The 18,244-nt window shown below is 37.8% G+C and overlaps 1 protein-coding gene across 1 annotated transcript; it reads right to left on the bottom strand.

Annotated features, from left to right (window-relative positions):
* Positions 1-10,436: 10,436 nt before the first annotated feature.
* Positions 10,437-12,016, bottom strand: LOC115850620 (hemoglobin subunit beta). Its single transcript, XM_060304446.1, has 3 exons — positions 11,879-12,016; positions 11,527-11,749; positions 10,437-10,692 (listed from the first exon to the last, which is right to left on the bottom strand). Exons 1-3 carry the CDS (start codon positions 11,968-11,970, stop codon positions 10,564-10,566), a joined length of 444 nt encoding a protein of 147 aa, XP_060160429.1. The 5' UTR covers positions 11,971-12,016; the 3' UTR covers positions 10,437-10,563.
* Between the last annotated feature and the right edge of the window lie 6,228 nt (positions 12,017-18,244).

Here is an 18,244-nt window from a genome sequence, read left to right as displayed (position 1 = left end):
ATGACTAATAAGGACATGCTGTATATAAAAAAAAAAGAACCAAAACATCTAAAACAATTTTGAAAAGGAAGAAGAAGATGTGGTAGTGACATGTGTGGAGACTTAATTTATGCAATAATAAGACTTTTAAAATAAAACTTGTGTAATGTTGGCATGGGAGTGGGCAAGTACTGTATGTCAATGTAACAGTTCAGAGTGCTCAAGAAATGACCCACATATAATGAGAACCTGGTGTTATTATAAATTGGCAGTATATTGATTAATCAATATATTGTGCTAGATAATTTTGTATGAAAAAAGTCAACTTAATTCTATTTCTAGGTCTTTTCTTGGAGTTTCAGACTCATACTCAAACAATGTATCCCAAATTGAACTGATTGTAACTTGTCAAACTATTCCTTTTGTATTCTGTGTATCACTAGCAAAGAAATTTGAGAGCCAGTATTTATTCTTCTGCCCCCTAAATTTATCTCGCACAACAAAGAAATAAAATATTTTGTAGAGTTTAAAATAAAAAAATACAGATTCATTCTAAATGTATGTGAATGAGTAATTTAGAAATTACACATTAGAAAGAACACATTAGATATTTAGACACACTCTAGAACATATTTAAAAATAAAGATTTTAAAAATATGATACTAATGGAAGAGTCAACAAACAGAATAATGGAACATATGGAGAGTTCAGAAATAGATCCATGTACCTCTGGGGCCCTGAGCAGTGACAAAGGTGACATCACAAAGCAAAAGAATAAATTGATTAGTAGATGATATTTGGGAAAGCCATTCACTACTTGAAGAAAACTGAAGCGATATTCCTGTCACCCTCTATATGCAAATCAGAATTTCAAGTAGAGTATAAACCTAAAAGTTAAAGTAAATTGACAACAAAATATTAAGGAAAAAATCTTTGTATTTAAATATTAGGGGAAGAAATTTTAACCCTGATATCCAGGTACAAAGAATGAAAGGAAAATTAATCACTTCAGGTCAATGAATGACACCACAGACAGAATTAATATAGAGATGACAATCTAGAAAAGCATTTTTAACATTTAAAACCAACTAAAAGAATTCTTAAATTTTATCCAAAAATAAGACAATAATAAAAACTTGAACAAATTCTATGAATAGAATTTCACAAAGACTGAATTGACAAGAGAATTAATGATCCTTAAATAAAGTAGTAATTAGGTAAATTCTAATTTTAGAAAGATGTGATATCACTTTTCACTCCTAATAATATCACATTAGAAGGTTAAATAAAATCAAATGTTGGACAGGAAATTCTAATAGGAATATAAAAGTATACACAATTTTTGAAAGCAGTTTGCTAATGTTAACAAATTAGCAGACTTTATTTTATATAAAGCAACACCACCCATGTTTATATTACAAAGGCTATTTGGTTTCATATAAAAGAGCACATTGGAAGATATTGATTTTATTGGTGTTCGTGTTGGTGGAAATGGAGACCATCTCACTGTTCATTATAAGGGAAAGGCTAAATAAAGCATAATAAATGGATATTATTTTTGCAGCTGTAAGAACCTATCAACTGTATTTTCTTTTTTCTTTTTCTTTTCTAAACATCTTTATTGGAGTATAATTGCTTTACAATGGTGTGTTAGTTTCTGCTTTATAACAAAGTGAATCAGTTATACATATACATATGTTCCCATATCTCTTCCTTCTTGCATCTCCCTCCCGCCCAGCCTCCCTATGCCACCCATCTAGGTGGTCACAAAGCACCGAGCTGATCTCCCTGTGCTATGCAGCTGCTTCTCACTAGCTATCTGTTTTACATTTGGTAGTGCATATATGTACATGCCATTTTCTAACTTTGTCCCAGCTTATCCTTCCCTCTCCCCGAGTCCTCAAGTCCATTCTCTAGTAGGTCTGCGTCTTTATTCCAGTCCTGCCCCTAGGTTCTTTATGACCACTTTTTGGTTTTTTTTAGATTCCATATATATGTGTTAGCATACAGTATTTGTTTTTCTCTTTCTGACTTACTTCACTCTGTATAACAGACTCTAGGTCCATCCACCTCAGTACAAATAACTCAATTTCGTTTCTTTTTATGGTTGAGTAATATTCCATGAGATATATGTGCCACCTCTTCTTTATCCATTCATCTGTCGATGGACACTTAGGTTGCTTCCATGTCCTGGCTATTGTAAATAGAGCTGCAATGAACATTTTGGTATATGACTCTTTTTGAATTATGGTTTTCTCAGGGTATATGCCCAGTAGTGGGATTGCTGGGTCATATGGTAGTTCTATTTTTAGTGTTTTAAGGAACCTCCATACTGTTCTCCATAGTGGCTATATCAATTTACATTCCCACCAACAGTGCAAGAGGGTTCCCTTTTCTCCACACCCTCTCCAGCATTTATTGTTTGTAGATTTTTTGATGATGGCCATTCTGACTGGTGTGAGGTGATATCTCATTGTAGTTTTGATTTGCATTTCTCTATTGATTAATGATGTTGATCGTTCTTTCCTGTGTTTGTTGGCAATCTCTATATCTTCTTTGGAGAAACGTCTATTTAGGTCTTCTTCCCATTTTGGGATTGGGTTGTTTGTTTTTTTGATATTGAGCTGCATGAGCTGCTTATAAATTTTGGAGATTAATCCTTTGCCAGTTGCTTCATTTGAAAATATTTTATCCCATTCTGAGGGTTGTCTTTTCATCTTGTTTATGATTTCTTTTGCTGTGCAAAAGCTTTTAAGTTTCATTAGGTCCCATTTGTTTATTTTTGGTTTTATTTCCATTTCTCTAGGAGGTGGATCAAAAAAGATCTTGCTGTGATTTGTGTAATAGAGTGTTCTTGCCATGTTTTCCTCTAAGAGTTTTATAGTGTCCGGCCTTACATTTAGGTCTTTAATCCATTTTGAGTTTATTTTTGTGTATGGTGTTAGGGAGTGTTCTAATTTTATTCTTTTACATGTACCTGTCCAGTTTTCCCAGCATCACTTATTGAGGAGGCTTTCTTTTCTCTATTGTATATTCTTGCCTCCTTTGTCAAAGATAAGGTGATCATATGTTTGTGAATTTATCTCTGGGCTTTCTATCCTGTTCCATTGATCTATATTTTTGTTTTTGTGCCAGTAGCATACTCTCTTGATGAATGTAGCTTTGTAGTATAGTCTGAAGTCAGGGAGCCTGATTCCTCTAGCTCTGTTTTTCTTTCTCAAGATTGCTTTGGCTATTCGGGATCTTTTGTGTTTCCATACAAATTGTGAATAATTTTTTTCTAGTTCTGTGAAAAATGCCAGCGGTAGTTTGATAGGGATTGCACTGAATATGTAGATTGTTTTGGGTAGTAGAGTCATTTTCAGAATGTTGATTCCTCCAATCCAAGAACATGGTATATCTCCCATCTGTTTGTATCATCTTTAATTTCTTTCATCAGTGTCTTATAGTTTTCTGCAGACAGGTTTTTTGTCTCCTTAGGTAGATTTATTCCTAGGTATTTTATCCTTTTTGTTGCAATGGTAAATGGGAGTGTTTCCTTAATTTCACTTTCAGATTTTTTATTATTAGTGTATAGGAATGCAAGAGATTTCTGTGCATTAATTTTGTATCCTGCTACTTTACCAAATTCATTGATTAGTTCTAGTAGTTTTCTGGTAGCATCTTTAGGATTTTCTATGTATAGTATCATGTCATCTGCTAACAGTGCCAGATTTACTTTTTTTCCAATTTGGATTCTTTTTATTTCTTTTTCTTCTGTGATTGCTGTGGCTAAAACTTCCAAAAGAATTCAACTGAATTTTCATGTAATATACTGAGTGAGAGAAACAAGCAAAAATGATATTTTATAAGAAAATTCAATTTGTATAAATTACATAAAATCATTGTGCATTTTACAAGGATACATAAACAGTTTCTAATTACATTAGAAGTGATAACAATGTAAGGTTGAAGGATATATTGAAAAAATAAAAGTAAACCTTTTACAGAGTGGTGTTGAAAATCTGCTATAAAGTAAGACTCTGCTTGAATTTCAAAATTATCATCATTATGCTCGTCACTGAAACAGAAACAGAACAGTGCAAGTAATGTATACACTCTTTCTCTTGGATATGGGAGTACAGAATACATACTCCTTTTGTTTGCCCAGAATCTGAACAAGTTGAAAAATATATCAAATTTATACAGAGGAGAAATTGTTAATCCAAACAATGATAAAGTCTGCCCTACTTCTTTTACTAATTTCTTAATCCTCTAAGCACTGCTTTATCATTTGCTAGTCCTAATTGCATTTTTCTCACATATTGCCCTATGTACTCTAAGTGACACAAGCATTTAGTGTAGGCCAGTGGCGGGGTGGGGGGAGTGTCAGTTATCAATCGTCTCTTGATTCTTAATCCACTCTTAATTTCCCATATTGTGATGATGGATGTAGACTCTGATAGAAGCTCTCCTTTTCAAGTTGGCACGATGTTAAGTTTTGTTAGTAGAGTGTTCTGGAGAGGCACTGGAGGAGGAAGGGGATTCTCTTCCTAGTTCTGCTGTGATTCTCTAGTCAGGATGCTGCAACCATCTCTGTCTCTACAGCTCCAGGCTTCAGCAAGGTGCTCAGCTTCTCCAGGGCCAGCTTCCAGCAACACACATGGCTTTGCAGCGGTGGACTGCTAAGGCAGGATCTCCGGTAAATGGCTCCCTCTGACACCCCAGGAGTAATTCTGTAATCCAGTGTTGCTTTTCTGGAATTTTCTCATGAATAATTTCTCCTGTTATACCCCCAGGCAGTTTCATAGGAACATCTGAGGTGCAGTTCCTCCTCCTGGGTGGCTGCCCCTGGCACCCCAGGGAACAGATTTTCAATAAATGCTGCTGACATGGCACTTCCCAATGGATGGATGCCTCTGTACCTCACTTCAGGTAGCTTTGCAGCCTGAAATTTTTTTCAACCATGCATTGAGCCTTGGGCATGCTCTCTCTCAAGAGATCTGGGGAAAAGACCTCTCTCATATTGTTCCTTACTTGAATGTTCTATCTCAGCACTAGGAACAGTGCCTGCTTCCTATATCTTCTATTCTTAGCGATTTAGAGTCCTCTTTACTCCTCAGTAATCAGTCTTCCAGTTCTCCAATCTCTTGTTATAATTAACAATGTGATTTCTTTCTCCCAGCTGGACCCCAACTTGTACATTCAGCTGTGGCTATTCAGGAATGAACAAATCACACATATTACTGAATGTAAGAGGTTGGGGAGTGGGGCATGGCTTGTACCAGACAAGAAATAATATTTCTAGTCTTCCCTGGTGGTGCAGTGGTTCCGAATCCGCCTGCCAGTGCAGGGGACACAGGCTCGAGCCCTGGTCCGGGAGGATCCCACGTGCTGTGGAGCAACTAAGCCCGTGCGTCACAACTACTGAGCCTGCACTCTAGAGCCCACAAGCCACAACTACTGAAGCCCACACACCTAGAGCCTTTGCTTCACAACAAGAGAAGCCACCGCAGTGAGAAGCCTGTGCACCACAATGAAGAGTAGCCCCCGCTCGCTGCAACTAGAGAAAGCCCGTGCACAGCAACGAAGACCCAATGCAGCCAAAAATAAATAAATAAATAAACAAATTTAAAAAATAATAATAATTTTGGTTATGTTTTTTCTCTTTAATGAGACAATTCTTTCAGGTATCATCATCGGTATCAATGATGCCACTTCTACCCGTATTATTCATAATAATTATAACAAAAATGCTATTTAGTTTACATTTGCTGAGCTGTGTGTCAGGCAATGTGAAGTGCCAGATGTTGCAATGAACTTTTTTGTGCACTTTATCTCATTTAATCCTTAAAATCACACCATAAGAATGATATCATTTTGGGTATTTTACAGGTAAGAAAAATGAAGTTCAGCAAAGTTAGCTAATTTTTCACAAAGTCAGAGCTAATAAGTAGTAGAGTTTTTTTTTGATCCAGGCTGTCTGATTTCAAAATTATGTTCTGAACTGTTATACTATCTTACTTTACTTGTCAATTAGCAGTGCAAGCATCTCATGAATAATGAGACTGTATCCTCCTGTTTGTGAGTTTTTAATTTTAAATATATCCCCCACAGTGTTCACCAAAATTCATATACTCTTCTATTCAAATTCATATTCATAGCTTATTCTATTCTATTCCATTCCAGGCAGTTTTGCTTCAATTCTCTTTCCTATTTACTTGAAATTCTCAGAATACACAAACACATTATTCATCGATGATTTGGCATATGTTATCCTCCCTTTCTTTTCTGGTTTTTTTCCTCTTCTCTTTTGGACAAGTATCTACTTATCTTTATCACCCATTTCATACCAAGAGCTTCACTCTCTGATCTCATAAAGCCTTGTACACACTCATCTATAGTCACTTGTTAGATGCATTACCTTCAGAATCTTCCCAACTAGATTCAGAATTGGGATGCAGCAGGGGACAAGGATTACTTGAAATTCGTATATTATTTCCAGAATCAAGCATCCACATAAGTGACTATTGAATAATAAAATTAAATTGGCATGTGTTGCTGCTGGTAACACTATGTTAATAACTACAAAGGCAGAGAAACCATCAGAGACAGGATAAGGAAGAGAGCAGACCACCAATCACTTCCTGGATGTAGATGTTAAACCATCTTGAGGAGAATGGAATTCCATTTGGTGTAAGACCATGAAAGAATTACAAGACAGCAGTGAATATCAAGCCACAAAAGCCCCTTTTTACATTGTCTTCAGTCCTATATTTATCACAGTATTACAATACAAGGGAAGAGGTAGCAAATCTACCTCCCCCTGGTTTCTGTCCTTCATGCGGATCTTTATAAGACGACAGAGGAAACTAGGATAAGAGCGGTCAAAGGAGGAGGAGCAATAAGGACAGTAAAATACATAAGGAAAATCTTAGGAGAACAGTGGTGTCTTTAGGCAGAAGAACTTAGTGGAATTATGGCTGTTAGGTTCTGGACAATTAAAGAGAGAGAAGACATTTACAAGGAAGGCTAAATAAAATAATTGATTTAAATAAAACATAGCAATGATCTAACTCCCAAATCAAACTGCAACTTGAATTCTTTAAAGGAAAGTAAGAATAAGCAGCAGAGTCTGTTTTCCACTTATATTAGCTGTTTACAACAACTCCTGTCATGGAGTCCAAGATACAGATATATTTTCCCAAGGTCTCAACTAGCCCCTTATTTGTTTATGACTTAAATGCCTGCCCTCCCGTGTGAGAAACATCTGAGTGAGAGATGTGAAATAATTTAAATACACCAGTGCAATGAAAATAAATGTTTTTATTAGGCAGAGACCAGATGCTCAAAACTCTTCTTTATTTTTCTGTATCCAGATTTTGGGCTCTGAGGACAAAAAGGTCTTTCCTGAAAATCAGGAAAGGGAGCTTAGTGGTAATTGTGGGCCAGGGCATTAGCCACACCAGGTGCCACCTTCTGATAGGCAGCCTGCTACTCCGGAGTGAATTCATTTTTAAGGTTCTCAGCCAGCACAACCACCAGCACGTTGCCCAGAAGCTGTGTGGAAGAGTCGAGAAACAAGGGCATGGTTATAGAGGGACCCAGCTTGGACTCAGCATAATTCAGTCTCATCACAAACTGTGCCCCTATAATATAATATAATTATGACATTCATCCAGAGATGTGCGGTTTTATCATCTGTTTCAAAAATTACTTTTCAATTAGAACTCTTTTGTACATGCTGTAGTGTTCAATTTTAATTCCCCAGGTAGACCATTTCAGCAATCTAATCTATATTTTTCTGGGTAAAGCAGTTATTATTTACTCTTCTCTCCCAGATACACAATATCTTAGTTACCACAGTTTTGGCATTCTTCCAAAAATAATAAAGTAAAATAAAATATAACAAAATCAATTAAATAAATACAATTAAATAAAACAAAAATGCTCCGTGAAGAGCAGAACTCATAGAAACAGAGGTCATACACACAGAATAGTTTAAGAATAGTACGGTTTAACTCATTTAAAAAGAAACAAAGTCATATTTCTGTCTATAAAACAATAAATTCAATATAACCATAACTTTGATAAAGGAATTATATTCTAATTATTACAGAACAGTTAATGTCTCAGTTAGTAACTTCCTTATCAATACTTCCTCTATTGGGCTCAGATTTTCATTCAGAATTAGCTTTGTTTACCTCATAAGTGGGCTATGGTACTCACATATCAAGAGCAAAGGGACAGTCTCTCCCAAGTTAAATCTGGAACTGTACATCTTTAGAGGCAGAATCTTGGCTTCAGTCTGGAAACTGTTTACAAATATGGAAGGCATTAAATCCTAAAGCCAAACCTTCAGGGCCCTTCTCTGAGGCTCAAGAGATGGATAATCTAGAATGTTATGCTGAATTCCCTTGACATTAAAGTAGTTTATTTTAAAATGATTATGGAACATAACGCACAGTATTAGTTACTTCCCTTTCTCTCTCATCACCTTCCTTCTCCCCTCCCCTCCCCTCCCCTCCCTTTCCCTCTCTCTCTGACTCTCTGGCTCTGGCTCTCTCTCCTTGCCTCCTTTTGCTTTCCATCTCTCTTTCTTCCACACACATACCCCATCTTCATGAACACATACTGAACATAGTCTATAAAGCAACATGGTAGCAGAAAATAGAAATAACCGTTGGGTAACTTATCACATAAAATTGAAATCAAATATTAAGGGATTAATTTTACTCCTAGACTTTTACGGAAGCTCCACTTTAACAAGGAATGAAAGCATGTAACAAGCTGCCAGAGTCTCCTTCCATCTCTTGACCTCCTCACTCCCGATGGGGAGACACCAACACCTAGTATATAGTAATTGTTTGAGCTGGATCCAAGTCTTATCCCAGTGATGTTCTCTTGAATTCTCCAGTATTGGAGATTTTCAGGCCCAACTTCTTGTCTAGATTCATTGGCCAGTTTCAGAGGTGAAGGAACAAAAGAGAGTGTAGTAAGTCCTTATATAGTTTTTATTTTTTATGACCATTTAGAGGGAAGAATGGTACTTTCTTTCCTCATTTCCAGATCGTGAAACCCACAGCCTCTCTTACCCTCTTTCTAATCCTTGGAAAATCTCTTTGTCTCCTAAGGTCTGATTCTTATGATGACTTCTCTGTGCTCAAGAGTGTGAAAGGAAACTTCCTAAAATTCTCCTGAGGCTCCTCTGCTTCTGGGATGTAACCAGGTGGTTCTTAAACATACTGTTGGGATGTAAAGCGTTCTCAGTGCCTACTGTGTGCAATGACCTGAGAAGAAACAAATAAATACTTAAAAAATCTTCTGCCTTCAGTTAATTCACAATATAGTGGTGAAACAGTAAACTGTAATGCATTGTCTATAACCTGGTGGTAAAACAGAATTATTATAAAAACACCTTTTATAGATGGAAGCAACATGTTCTGTTTCAGGTAGTCAGGTAAGTCTAAAATTAATCAACAGGAACATGATATAGATTTAAAGAAATGCATATAAGTTAGAAGGTTCTCTAAATCCTTCTAATGTTACATTTGACAAAATTAATGCTCAAAGATACTTTATTACCTATGATGACACAGCAAATGTCTGATGAGTGGTTTACTTTCCTATATGCTTCCTCAGTGGTTTACTTTCTTTGTGCATTAACACAAAGAAACCCTATGCAATGGTCTATTGTTTGGATTGTCCTCTACTCCCAGGAGTTCTAAGACAAGAAATAATTATTCATTCATTGATTACTTCATTTAATAAGTATACATTTACTGTCTATGGAGGACCTACTGTAAAAGGCACAGTAGTCACGTAGGATAGTACAAAATACACAGAAACGCTTATACAGCATGGAGGGTGAGTGTGCTTGATAGGAAGAAAAGTGAAAAGTGGGTGAAGGTGGGTGGGGGGTATGGAAAAATTTCCTTAGGCAATACTGGAAAGTTCATTGAGACCAGGGTCAAAAGATATGTGAGCAGGTGGAATGTGAGCAGGGAGGGTAGGGTTAATTTTGAGGTCTTTTGGGGCAAGTGAGAGAGGGAGGTAATGCCTTAGAACAGGAACATCTGATGTAGTATAGCATTGCTGCCTACAGCATGCAAGCAAGAGAAGTAGGACAAAAGGAGACATAACAAGACTTTGAGCAACAATTATGTCTCTGATTGAGCACATTATTTTTTGAGTAATTACTGAAAATGGATCAGAGCATTAACCTGAAGTTCCTCTCTTAGGTTTGAGGTCTACCATAGAGCCCCTGTAATGCCGGTATCCACTCTATATTTCAAGCCTTCTTGACAGTTTTTACGCTCTAAGATAGAAGTTTCATCCATTACTGACTGTGTATGGCCCCCTTCCTTTTCTCATTTCCCTTGACCTCTTTGTATAAGACACAAAGACACCCTATCTGCAGACCTTCAGGGACCTTCCCATATCCTTAGGGAAAGAAATGAGTAAAAGGAATCAGGAAATTGTGCTGAAAGTTCTTTATTAGGCAGAAGCCATACCCTTGAGGGTAGACATTATTTCCCCAAGTTCAGAAAATAGAATCTAGGGAAATATGGTCTTCCGATGGTCACCAAGAAATAGGCCAGGATCTCAATGGTACTTGTGGGCCAAGGCATTAGCCACACCGGCCACCACCTTCTGATAGGCAGACTGAAGCTCCGGGGTGAATTCCTTGCCAAAGTGGCGAGCCAGCACAACCACCAGCACGTTGCCTAGGAGCTGTGTGGGAGAGATAAAAAGCAAGAGCATGGTTAGTAGAGGGACCCAGCTTAGAGTATTTAAGTCTCATACCAAACTGTGTCCCTAGGGTATAAGCAGAAAGGTAGCTGAAGTGTAGGTGTTACTACTGATGTGAACCCATCCATATCAGCCTGAATTTATATTTAGAAAGGTTTCTCTCTTTCTGCCTTGATCCAGAATGTGTTTTCATTTTTATTCTTTAGGACCATTTCAAGAAGCAATACAACATTTTATCCTCCTTCCTTCAAAAGGAAGAGATAAGAGGAAAATATTAGATAACATTTTTTAAGTGGATAAAAAAAGAAAGTCTTTTTTAAAAATTAGACACTCAGGGCTTCCCTGGTGGCGCAGTGGTTAAGAGTCCGCCTGCCGATGCAGGGGACACGGGTTCGTGCCTCGGTCCGGGAAGATCCCACATGCCGCGAGGCAGCTAGGCCCGTGAGCCATGGCCGCTGAGCCTGCGTGTCTGGAGCCTGTGCTCTGCAACGGGAGAGGCCACAACAGTGAGAGGCCCGCATATCGCAAAAAAAAAAAAAAAATTAGACAATCAAAATAAAGTGTGATTAAAAAAGGAGAAGGCATTGCAAGAGGACAAACAGAGGAGAACAAGAATGAATAAGAGGAGGTGATGGTTGTGAGCAAACAGGGTAAAATAAACTAAAATAAACAAAATGGTCCCAAGGAGTCCATAGTGCCATAACCAGAATACCTCTCTTCCATTCTAAACTGCATCCTGCCATTGAGCCCTCTCCCCATGACACGAGCTTGACCACAAAAAGAAGAAGGAGAACATTGATGGTCCCATAGACTCACCCTGAAGTTCTCAGGATCCACGTGCAGCTTGTCACAGTGCAGCTCACTCAGCGCAGCAAACGTACCCTTGAGGTCGTCGAGATGCTTCAGGCCCTCACCAAAGGAGGCTAGCACCTTTTGGCCATGTTTCTTCACGTTAGGGTTTTTCATAACAGCATCAGCAGTGGACAGGTCCCCAAAGGACTCAAAGAACCTCTGAGTCCAGGGGTAGACAACCAGCAGCCTAAGGGGTGAAAACAGCAAAAGGACAGAGGGAGTCAGCACCTGTCAGAATCTCAGGGGCTTTTTCTGTCCCCACGTGCCCAGCTGCCATTCACTCTCCTTAAGCCTGCCTTGTAAGCTGGATACCTACCTGCCCAGGGCCTCACCACCAACTTCCTCCACGTTCACCTTGCCCCATAGGGCAGTGACGGCAGACTTCTCCTCACCAGTCAGATGCACCATGGTGTCTGTTCGTGTAGTTGCTAGTGAACACGGTTGTGTCAGAAGCAAGTGTAAGCAGCCGCTGGCCTCGCTCTTCCTTTTATGCCCAGCCCTGCCTCCTGCCCTCCCTGCTTCTGTGACCAGATTGGCCCAGCCTGGGGTGTGGTTCCACAGGGTGAGGCTTGAATGATGACAGCCATACGTCTCCTTGGCATTCCTGGCACTGACTCTAGGCCTTCAGCCCTCTCTGTGGGTATCTCCAGGTCCCACTCATTCCAGCAATACAAATTGCTCCTAAAATCATCATCCTTGGCAAGTTTACTTGTACAATTTTTAGAATCACAATGTAGTAATCTCTTAGAGACTGCCTCTTCTATTTTCTTAGTATACAAATGAAGAATCTGAGGTCCAGAATGTGGAAGGGATTTGCCCACTGTGATTCAACTGAAGACTCTATGGATGGATCATATCCTGTGCCTTCAGAATATGCAAAATTATTACAAGGACAGCATGGCTAAAACCTCTGCCCTAGTTCTAAGGATGTATCTCTTTTCTTCTCTTGATTGGGATTAAATCCTTCTGGTAAGAAAACAAATATTCATTCATTCATTCATCTACTCATTTATTTTTTTCTTAATTTATGACCAAATAAATAATGATAGAAATATGAATCAAGAGGTCCTGTGAGATAGTTCGTCTATTAGAGTTTGGGATGAAACAGAGATCTCTCAGTATAGTAAGAAACACAAATAAGTAAAAAATTGATCACAACTCCAAGGTTTTAGTAACCCTGAGGGAAACAATGTTTTCAAAGACTAAACAGAGGCATATAACTTGTTTCTTCCTGGACTGACCTGGGAAAGGATCTTGGAGAACAGAGAAGCTTCTCCATGATTTAAAAGGAGGGGTAAAAATGTGGAAAGGCATTCTAACCTTGGCTCAGATTATTTCTTTTCCTCCCCTAGGCCACTAAGAATGCTGTGTTTATAACAATTTCTCTTATTTAAATTCATCACCCATCATTCTATTTTTCTATATATTTTTGTTTGTTTGCTCCTTCTTTTACTAAAATTCATTCCTCTATATGTACATCTTTTCCAATATGCCTTCTCCCTCTTTTTTCTCCATGTAATAAATCCTGTTAACTTCTTAGGCAGGAAAAACTTCTCTATAAGTATAGAGTTCTGCTTCTTACTATTAAAAAATTCAATGAAAAAAGCAAAAGGAGCAAGCACGTCTGAGCTCAGCAGAAGATCTCAAGTGCCCCTATTAGTTATTTTCCCTACTTTTCCTCATCTCTACCTTCTGCATCTTGCCCGCTTCCTGAATTCTAATTTCCTTTCAGTAAGGAAAGGGCCATACAATTTTTACTCACCATGTTTCTCCTACCTTAGAATCTCCTGATTCGGGCAGCTTGATGTCTAGAATCACCTTTCTCTCTCCTTTGTCATCATTGGCAACACATGTTTAACAAAAATCTCTCATCCTTTCAGCTCGAAGGCTCTGAAACTCCAACTAAAATAATTTTTAGGTGAACTAGAAGAAAAGGACGTCTCTATTTCTCATTGTTCCAAAGAAATACATACAATTCCCACTTTCATGTCTCCATTTTCCAAAATATTGTCTCCATCATTGCTAGATAAATAAAGATTCCTCAACCCTTTGACCTGTCCCAAGCCCCATCCAGCGCTTTGAACAAATTCACTCTGATTATTCTCAGACATGTAAGAAAATCTTGGTTCTTGCTTTGCTATCAGGAGGTTAGGGCAGGATTATATGCCCAAAAAAGATTATCAGGGTAAAAAAGATAGAATTTAAACATTTTCCATTTATATTCATTCTTTTCTAAAACCTTGAAGCAAAGAGGATCTTACTATTGTGCTATCCTTGGGAAAAAAATTTTACATGTTGACTTCTGGGGAAAGATGTCTTTCAAATGTTTGAAATGTTAAAAACAAAAACAACCAAAAAAACCAACCCCACATTTGGTTTGACCTTTAGGTTTTGAGTTTCATTTTATTCAATTGAAACCTCTGTTAACTTTATCATCGTTTTACATTTGTACTCTTTTCAAGACCCTATTTCAGACTCCTGATATCAGAGGTCAGGCATATGTACATGAAAGGACCACTTCTGGGGAAGTTTGGACGTATCTTTTCAGGAAACCTGTGTCATGGAAAACTCATGGAACTTACTAAATAATAGTGTAGAATAGGTCTATATTTTCCTGTAAAGAGCCAAATTGTCAAGGCTACAATTTTGCCGTCTTGACTGACAGAAATAGCACCTACTTAAAGAATTCCCCTACCATTTCCTGTTTTCAGAGGTGGTTTCCCTAAATTCTTTTGATTTTAATTTTAATTTAATTCATTTTAATTGAAGTATAGTTGATCTACACTATAATATTAGTTTCAGGTGAACAGCATAGTGATTTATTTAGTACTTTTATAGATTATACTCCATTAAAAGCTATTACAAGATAATGGCTATAACTCCAGTGCTATACAATACATCCTTGTTGCTCATCTGTTTTATACATGGTAGTTTGTACCTCTTAATTCCCTACCCCATCCTGACCCTCCCCTCTCATCTCTTCCCACTGCTAACCAATAGTTTGCTCTCTATATCTGTGAGTCTCTTTTTCTTTATTTATATTAATTTGTTTTGTTTTTCAGATTCCACATAAAAGTGACAACATACAGTATTTGTCTCTCTCTGTCTGACTTATTTAACCAAGCATAATACCCTCCAGATCAATCCATGTTGTTCTTATGGCTGGGTAATATTCTGCTGTATACATATACACCTAAATTCTTCAATTGTGTCTTCTTTCTTTTTTTTTTTTTTAACATCTTTATTGGAGTTGTGTCTTCTTTCTTATGCCTTCCTCTGCCATGGATGGCCTATGAGCCACTCTTTTGTATGGACAACTGTGGCAGCCACCACCATCCAAGCCTCAGGGCAAGAGTTGCTGCTTTGTTTCACTGTTGCTACTTGGTATGATTAAAGAGTGAAACAGGTTTCTCATTCTATTGCCATAACCCTGCAGGGACAAGGCTTCAAGTTGTAATAAGGCATAAAAAGCTCAGACATACCAGGCAAATATAAGGAAGAGTGAATAGAGTGATAAATGGTGTATGTTCAGAGCCTCAAGCTCAAATCAAGGTCAGCACTCAAAGGTTCTGGAACACTTCTCAGGCCCACTGACGCCTTCATCATTGTGAGCTAATTTGTAGTCTGTGAAGGGATCACAGCATGTCTGCTCTACTTTGATTCCAGCCGCAGTGAGCACTAAACACACACATGCCTGGCCCCCCGCACACACACACATGCTACAAGTCCCTGAGAGAGAGGGGTTTTTTTCTTTTTCCTTTACTCTAGTCGGTCAAGTTTAACTAATTCCAAATGTTCTATACCAGATGGGCCTAGTCTGAATATAATTAAGAGGATGATTATTAACTTTCTTCAAGAGAATCATGACATTCATCCAGAGATGTGCGGTTTTATCATCTGTTTCAAAAATTACTTTTCAGTGAGAACACTTTTGTACATGCTCTAGTGTTCAATTTTAATTCCCCAAGTAGACCATTTCAGCAAACTAATCTATATTTTTCTGGGTAAAGCAGTTATTATTTACTCCACTCCCAGATATACAATATCTTAGTTACCACAGTTTCGGCATTCTTCCAAAAATAATAAAGTAAAATAAAATATAACAAAATCAATTAAAACTAAATTAAATAAATACAATTAAATAAAACAAAAATGCTCCGTGAAGAGCAGAACTCATAGAAACAGAGGTCATACACACAGAATAGTTTAAGAATAGTACGGTTTAACTCATTTAAAAAGAAACAAAGTCATATTTCTGTCTATAAAACAATAAATTCAGTATAACCATAACTTTGATAAAGGAATTATATTCTAATTATTACAGAACAGTTAATGTCTCAGTTAGTAACTTCCTTATCAATACTTCCTCTATTGGGCTCAGATTTTCATTCAGAATTAGCTTTGTTTACCTCATAAGTGGGCTATGGTACTCACATATCAAGAGCAAAGGGACAGTCTCTCCCAAGTTAAATCTGGAACTGTACATCTTTAGAGGCAGAATCTTGGCTTCAGTCTGGAAACTGTTTACAAATATGGAAGGCATTAAATCCTAAAGCCAAACCTTCAGGGCCCTTCTCTGAGGCTCAAGAGATGGATAATCTAGAATGTTATGCTGAATTCCCTTGACATTAAAGTAGTTTATTTTAAAATGATTATGGAACATAACGCACAGTATTAGTTACTTCCCTTTCTCTCTCATCACCTTCCTTCTCCCCTCCCCTCCCCTCCCCTCCCTTTCCCTCTCTCTCTGACTCTCTGGCTCTGGCTCTCTCTCCTTGCCTCCTTTTGCTTTCCATCTCTCTTTCTTCCACACACATACCCCATCTTCATGAACACATACTGAACATAGTCTATAAAGCAACATGGTAGCAGAAAATAGAAATAACCGTTGGGTAACTTATCACATAAAATTGAAATTAAATATTAAGGGATTAATTTTACTCCTAGACTTTTATGGAAGCTCCACTTTAACAAGGAATGAAAGCACGTAACAAGCTGCCAGAGTCTCCTTCCATCTTTTGACCTCCTCACTCCCGATGGGGAGACACCAACACCTAGTATATAGTAATTGTTTGAGCTGGATCCAAGTCTTATCCCAGTGATGTTCTCTTGAATTCTCCAGTATTGGAGATTTTCAGGCCCAACTTCTTGTCTAGATTCATTGGCCAGTTTCAGAGGTGAAGGAACAAAAGAGAGTGTAGTAAGTCTTTATATAGTTTTTATTTTTTATGACCATTTAGAGGGAAGAATGGTACTTTCTTTCCTCATTTCCAGATCGTGAAACCCACAGCCTCTCTTACCCTCTTTCTAATCCTTGGAAAATCTCTTTGTCTCCTAAGGTCTGATTCTTATGATGACTTTTCTGTGCTCAAGAGTGTGAAAGGAAACTTCCTAAAATTCTCCTGAGGCTCCTCTGCTTCTGGGATGTAACCAGGTGGTTCTTAAACATACAGTTGGGATATAGAGCATTCTCAGTGCCTACTGTGTGCAATGACCTGAGAAGAAACAAATAAATACTTAAAAATCTTCTGCCTTCAGTTAATTCACAATATAGTGGTGAAACAGTAAACTGTAATGCATTGTCTATAACCTGGTGGTAAAACAGAATTATTATAAAAACACCTTTTATAGATGGAAGCAACATGTTCTGTTTCAGGTAGTCAGGTAAGTCTAAAATTAATCAACAGGAACATGATATAGATTTAAAGAAATGCATATAAGTTAGAAGGTTCTCTAAATCCTTCTAATGTTACATTTGACAAAATTAATGCTCAAAGATACTTTATTACGTATGATGACACAGCAAATGTCTGATGAGTGGTTTATTTTCCTATATGCTTCCTCAGTGGTTTACTTTCTTTGTGCATTAACACAAAGAAACCCTATGCAATGGTCTATTGTTTGGATTGTCCTCTACTCCCAGGAGTTCTAAGACAAGAAATAATTATTCATTCATTGATTACTTCATTTAATAAGTATACATTTACTGTCTATGGAGGACCTACTGTAAAAGGCACAGTAGTCACGTAGGATAGTACAAAATACACAGAAACGCTTATACAGCATGGAGGGTGAGTGTGCTTGATAGGAAGAAAAGTGAAAAGTGGGTGAAGGTGGGTGGGGGGTATGGAAAAATTTCCTTAGGCAATACTGGAAAGTTCATTGAGACCAGGGTCAAAAGATATGTGAGCAGGTGGAATGTGAGCAGGGAGGGTAGGGTTAATTTTGAGGTCTTTTGGGGCAAGTGAGAGAGGGAGGTAATGCCTTAGAACAGGAACATCTGATGTAGTATAGCATTGCTGCCTACAGCATGCAAGCAAGAGAAGTAGGACAAAAGGAGACATAACAAGACTTTGAGCAACAATTATGTCTCTGATTGAGCACATTATTTTTTGAGTAATTACTGAAAATGGATCAGAGCATTAACCTGAAGTTCCTCTCTTAGGTTTGAGGTCTACCATAGAGCCCCTGTAATGCCGGTATCCACTCTATATTTCAAGCCTTCTTGACAGTTTTTACGCTCTAAGATAGAAGTTTCATCCATTACTGACTGTGTATGGCCCCCTTCCTTTTCTCATTTCCCTTGACCTCTTTGTATAAGACACAAAGACACCCTATCTGCAGACCTTCAGGGACCTTCCCATATCCTTAGGGAAAGAAATGAGTAAAAGGAATCAGGAAA

The sequence above is a fragment of the Globicephala melas genome, chromosome 8, assembly GCF_963455315.2.
Source record: "Globicephala melas chromosome 8, mGloMel1.2, whole genome shotgun sequence".
NCBI classification, from domain to species: domain Eukaryota; kingdom Metazoa; phylum Chordata; class Mammalia; order Artiodactyla; family Delphinidae; genus Globicephala; species Globicephala melas.
This window is presented reverse-complemented; position numbering and strand designations above follow the sequence as displayed.